The sequence below is a fragment of the Eschrichtius robustus genome, chromosome 6 (assembly GCF_028021215.1).
Source record: "Eschrichtius robustus isolate mEscRob2 chromosome 6, mEscRob2.pri, whole genome shotgun sequence".
NCBI classification, from domain to species: domain Eukaryota; kingdom Metazoa; phylum Chordata; class Mammalia; order Artiodactyla; family Eschrichtiidae; genus Eschrichtius; species Eschrichtius robustus.
The window spans coordinates 66,457,768-66,463,978 of record NC_090829.1 but is presented as its reverse complement, the minus strand read 5'-3'; the positions used below and the strand labels follow the sequence as shown (position 1 = coordinate 66,463,978).

Below are 6,211 nucleotides of genomic sequence, written 5' to 3'. Positions count from 1 at the left end.
CCAACCTTCTTTTTTTTTTTTCTCTCTCTCTTTCTTTGCACCAAGATGCCTGTGGGACAACATATTCCCATCAGTAACAATGGCTGTCAATGGCAGGGGGTCTTCCCAGAACCAGAATGGGTGGAGGGGGTATATCCCCCTCAAGACCATGTATTGAAATCTCTGGGGTAAGGGTACATAGAGTTTTCAAAAGCCCCCAGGGATATCTGTTCACCTCCCTCACTCTTCATTACTTTTATTTTTAGGTTCCCCATTGACATTCCTTATTATTCTAAGAAGTAACATATAAATCATGAATATTTTACAAAAGTATTTATTAACCCACTTTCCAAATTGGAGAGGGGGAATTGTTCTTTCATCCCCCACCCCTTTGCCAATTTTGTTTGCAGAATACAGGCGCATAGTATTTAATTTTATAAAGGAATACAAATTCCTTTATTTTTGGAAGTATTATCTAGATTAAAAAGTATGGCAGCAATGCATAGTGAAACTGCCAGTGTGTGATGTGGCCACAGCTACATACATTTATACATTAGTGAGCTCTTACACTGGGATTCCTGGAGCAACCCATGTGCAGAAAAGTGAGGTTGTAATCGTGCTCACTGATTGTATAGCAAGCGTTTCTTCTTGAGAGAAAACAGGGCGGTGGTACAGAAAGATGCCATATTGGTCTCTGCTGAGACGGCTCCCACTCAAATAAAGTCTGATTCTAGGCCTAAGGGGGTTGCATCATTTGAGTAAAAGCAAGCAGGTAAACCCTGACAATTCCACCCTCTATCTTTTTGTTTTTTTCTTCATTGTCATTTGTTCTGGGAACAATGACACAATGTCTCCCAGAGATTCCCTCCGGACTGGGCCATAAGCTCCTCAGTTGGTTTGGTTCCCGGGAGCTCACGCGAACCCCCATCTCTCCTGGCTGGTAGCTGACTGCTGAGAGGGAGTGAGCAAGGAGTGAGCAGCCCGGTCCTGAGGCCAGTAATTTCCTTGGCCAACTAATTTCCCATTTGTGGGCCTGAGCTGTCTTAATTCAGTGTCAAGAGGTTTCAGGTAAGAGATGAGGAGTACCATGAGGAAATCAGATTTTTAAAAATAAATGGCCTCCATTTACAATGCTTGGTGTCAGTTTATTTATCTCTTGTAAAAATAAAATACAGTGTGTGTGTGTGTGTGGGAAATAAATAAATTAAATAAATAAATAAAGCAAAGCTGTGTCTGAGTGCTAAAAATAAATAAATAAATAAATGGCCTTTCTAGTGCTCTCAGTCAAGGGCTCTAAGACAGAGTTTTGTCCTTTCTGAGGTCTTCTGCACACAGCTAGTGGAGGACACTTCCCCCTTCCAAGAAAGGTTCCAATGGCGTTTCTCCTGGCCCCTCCCTAGGCGAACACCACTCGGAGGCAAGTACCAAGTCTGGAGCTCAACACTGAAAGCTTTCCTTCTGCTTCCCAGCAGCCTGTTTTAATGCTGCATGCTCTTCACTCTGTGATCCGATTTCCAGGTTGAAGAACCATAAGATGATTACAGCCAGGAGAGCCCTTAGATGTTACCTAGCATGGCCTCCCCTGTGTGGGTGAGAAGACTGAGCGCCACTGTGGGAAATGATTGGATCCGAGGATGGCACAGACCTCGGGGCAGAGCTGGGAGCAGCTGCCAAATCACCTGGCCTTTTCCCTGCAGAGGCTGCCTCTCGCCAGGGACTGTGCCTTCAGCTGGATTATGCAAATTTGGAGCCAAGTTCCCTTTTAGTCCCTAAAGGATTTAAACTGGGCATCAGGGAGCTGTGGGCACCCTATCGCCCGCCTCTTTCAGCAGCACTGGAGGAGGCAGCGGCCGTCAGCACAGCACCAGCTTGCTTCCCCAGCAGCTGCCTTGGACCAGGAACCAAATAGGAGCTCTAACGGTTCTAGGACTTTATGAATCTACATCGTTATTACTGTGCTTCTCACAGCACATGAAGTTATAGTCTATCTCGCCAACTGGTCTGCGACCTCCCCAAGCAAGGGAACCGCATGTTACTTCTCTCTCAATCCTTATGTGTCAGGAGCGCGATAGTACTGCAGTAAATGAACATATGAGTTTAGGTTTGGAAGGCCTGAATCTGAATCATGGATGAACCACTTAGAGGTGTGTAAACATCAGCTTCCTGATCTGGATGAAGGAGAGAATAATCCCCTACTTGGCCAGCTCACAGGTCAAGCAGCTAGTGCTTGGCACACAGTAAATGATGGTCCCAGCACATCAGGGGGCGTGGGAACTGTAGGCTCTGCATTTCTCCATCCCTTGTTTCTCCTTGGTCCCCTAGGGTGTCACAGTCACCACAGCACATGAAGTGGAGAATGCCTGGAAGAACAGTAGGGGTGAAGCGAATTGTCCTTGCCTCCTGGAGACTCCTGGAGGCCTGGGTCAGCGTGCCCTGCTTGCTGCGCTTATGTCACTGCCCAGCCCTGCTTCCCCCAGCCTAGCTCGGGGCCCTGGAACGCTCCTTTGGGACTTCTCTCCTCCCCAGCCCCGGCTCCAGCTGCCATGGTAACAGGTTCCAGGGTGACAAAGGAAGTTGCTCAGTCCTGTTTCCTTCTGGTCCTGTCAAGGAGGATTTTCAGACCTCACGGACTGCACTGCTCTCCACCTACCTGGCCATCTTCTGTGTTCTCACTCAGGTTGAGCTCAAACTTCCAGCCCTGCCAGCAGGACCATGTGTACCAGCCTGACCACTTGCGAGTGGAAGAAAGTCTTCTATGAGAAGATGGAGGTGGCCAAGCCGGCCGACAGCTGGGAGCTCATCATAGACCCCAACCTCAAGCCCAGTGAGCTGGCCCCCGGCTGGAAGCAGTACCTGGAGCAGCACGCCTCGGGCAGGTAAGAGGAAGGATGTGGCGGGCTGTGGAGAGCCCTGCGGCACAGCCCTGGGGGCTCCTTCCAAGGGGAGGCAGAGATACGTGGAGCCCCATGCTGGGGTCAACTCAGGCTAGGGGGCAGAGAAGGAGCTGCCAGGTGAGTCGAACTGGCCTTGGTTCTAATCCCAGCTGTACCACTGACTCCTGGATGCTCCTGGCAAATTGTATTCTGTCTTTGGGTCTGGGTTTTCCAGGGTAAATAAAGAGCTGTAATTCTTCAATGCCTTTGCAATCTCTGACATTTTACATGTTTTCATATTTTCATAATTTGTTAAAGCTTGGTAGGAACTGAGCGGAGGAGGCCATGAGGTCCACTGGGGAAAGCCTTAGCTCTGGTCCTAGGTCCGTTCAGTCAACTCAGTGCAATTAGATTTGAATACAAAAAACACTTATTGTCCACCTGCCATGTTCTAGAAACTGGCTCTGCAGCTAACTAACTGTGAACCTGGGCAAGTCCTTTTCCCTGCATGGTCTCAGTTTTCACTTTTGCAAAACCAGAGAGTTGGCCTTGGGTGATCAATCAAGTCCCTTCCAGTTATTTTACATATGGGTCTGTGACAAAAAGCTTTGGGTAGGAGTTTGGTAGGTCCTTAGGGCCCAGCATCACATACATTATAGGAGCTGCATGTCTCTCATAAAGCAAGGAGTCCTTGAGGTCAAGACGTCCATCTGAAACCCACATGCCTCTCCCTCTTCTAGAGCATGGCTTGGGGTTGGGGCCTCAGAATTCCCTGCCCAAGATGCCTCAAGCTCATCTCCAGGATCTGTATGGGCCTCTTCCCTGGGCCCATTGAATCAAGGACAGACAGTAGCCCTAGGCCCCTGGGGAGGGCAACAGGGGGCTGTGTCCTGGGGGTGTGGACACACAGACTGGGCTGTTCACACATGCTTGCATGCTAAGCTCCTTGTGGTGCTGGGGGTGGGAACAGAAGGGGGCAGGCCATGGGTGAGGAGCTTACACTTGTACTCCTGCCCCAAGAGCTGCAAATATTAGAGTCAACTTGCCTTTGGGACAAAAGTCAGAGAGGCAGAGGTTGGTTGGTTCATTTCAATTCAAATCCATTCAAGAGACATCTTTTGGGCACCTGTTACAGGCTGGGTCTCGGCTCCATCTCTGACTAGCTGTGTGTGCAGAGGGCTCTCTTTCTCTCAGTGAAATAAAAGTTTGACTAGATGATCCTAAGGTCCCCTCCTACTAGGTCTGATGCTTTGAGATTTAAGATCTGAGGTGTGGCTTGAGGGAGGGGAAACACCTCTGGCTTGGCTTGATTTAAAAAGGTGCAGAAGGAGGGGACTGAAGACGTGAAGCTCCGGGCTGGCTGGTGGGAGGGGTGCAAAGGGCTGGAAACTCAGGTGCAGGGGTCCAGGGGTTTGGGGCTGAGCTCCGTAGGCTTGTGGCCCCTCTTGCCTCAGGGATCAGCTGGTCCTATTCCTGGCTGGTGATCTGTGGCTCCCAGCTGGCCTCAGGCAGGGCTGGAAGAGGCATCACCCTTGTGCATATCTGTGCAGCGGCTCACCCTACCTGTAAGCATTGTAACCCTGGTGCCCTGCTTGTAACCCTGGCTTAGCACAGGGAGGCAGGATGGAGGGGGACACTCCCCTTCTGGCTCAGGACCAATCAGGATGCTCTGGCCTGCCAATCCTGCCATGGGCTGCACTGGGTACTGTGCTGCACTTACGTTGTCTGTGGGCCCCAGGGCTCAGGGCCAGGCTTGGCTTCATCTCCACCCCGCTGCGCTGTGTGGTGCTTGGCATACAGTAGGTGCTGGGTGGTGTCTGTTGGACTGAACTGAGCTCCTCATCAGAGGTCCTTCAGGGCCATCAACAGGGATCCCATAGAGGGTCAGCAGTGAGGGCAGACTCAACCCAGTGGACCCTGGACTGCCTGTAAAGCCTTGGTAACAGGGGCCTGGAAGAGCTTTATTTCAGGGATGGAAGGAACTGCCACTGGACGTAATGAGTTCTCTGCCACTGAAGGGGTGCCAGCACTGGGTGGGCCTGAGATGAAGTCTAGGCCATATGCGTCCCAGGCCACTTCCCTCCGTGTGTCCTGAGGCTGGAACTCGGAGGGGCCCAGGTTAGACAAAGTGGCCTGTGTGTACGGAAAGGTACATGTGTGTATGTGTGTGGACGGGGATGCAGAGCAGGATACACCTTTCCAGTCTCTTCTGTGGGCCTGGAGTGGGATCTAGGGATGATTTGTCAAGGGACAGGAGAGTGTTCTTTGTAAAGGTGCAGGGACCAAACTGTGTAGTCCTCCCCCTGCTGGTGCGCCACCCACCCCCCTGTCCAGCCGGTGGATTCTTGGTGATCTGTGCTTGGGACCGCTAGAGGCATCTCTTTGCCCCAGAACAGACAGGATGCACGAGTGAGATGTGTGGTCATCCCCCTTATCAGACTGAGGTCTGATAGAGGGATGCTTATTGGACACAATTATCCTGCGTTTCACAGATGAGAAATGAGGCCCAGACTGTGGGGAGTGACCCCGTGCAGCATCCAGACCCATGCCCTGAGTGCATTAGGCTTGGGGGGACCAAGGCCACGGGAGGGCCCGCAGGAGGCAGGCTGGAGAGCACTGCTGGAAGCCAGATGGCTCCAGCATCTGGCTCCTGAGAATGCTGCTCCAGGCCGAGGGGAGCTCACCAGGTGGAGGCGGAGACGCCGGCTCAGGCACTAATGTACCCAGGGCGCGGTAGACACTCTGCCGCAACGTCCGCGTATGGGCACACAGGGCTCCTCCAGGCCGGCTGTGGCTGGGAGGGAGGCCCACCTTCTCCATCCCTGCCTCCCTTCCCCGCAGGTTCCACTGCACCTGGTGCTGGCACACCTGGCAGTCGCCCCATGTGGTCATCCTCTTCCACATGCACCTGGACCGCGCCCAGCGGGCGGGCTCGGTGCGCATGCGCGTCTTCAAGCGGCTGTGCTACGAGCGCGGCGCGGCGCGGCGCGGCGCGGCCGGACGAGTGGAGCGTGCTGGAGGAGAACATCGAGAGCCCGGTGGACAACCTCATCACCAGCCTGCGCGAGCAGTGCTACGGGGAGCGCGGCGGCCAGTACCGCATCCACGTGGCCAGCCGCCCGGATGGCGGGCCTCACCGCGGCGAGTTCTGCGAGGCCTGCCAGGAGGGCATCGTGCACTGGAAGCCCAGCGAGAAGCTGCTGGAGGAGGACGCGACCTTCTCCGGTGCCTCCAAGCCACGGGCCCAGGAGGGGTCGGCCTATGACTTCTTCTCACTTCGCTGGGGCCTCTTCTGGGCCTCACTCTGCCTGCTCATTGTCTACCTGCAGTTCTCCTTCCGAAGCTCCACCTTCCTTTAG

The 6,211-nt window shown here is 53.3% G+C and overlaps 1 protein-coding gene across 1 annotated transcript; it reads left to right on the top strand.

Annotated features, from left to right (window-relative positions):
- Positions 1-2,691: 2,691 nt before the first annotated feature.
- RTP2 (receptor transporter protein 2) lies at positions 2,692-6,211 on the top strand. Its single transcript, XM_068545455.1, is given in 3 exon segments — positions 2,692-2,855; positions 5,694-5,850; positions 5,852-6,211. Coding segments are annotated over 3 exon segments (681 nt in total).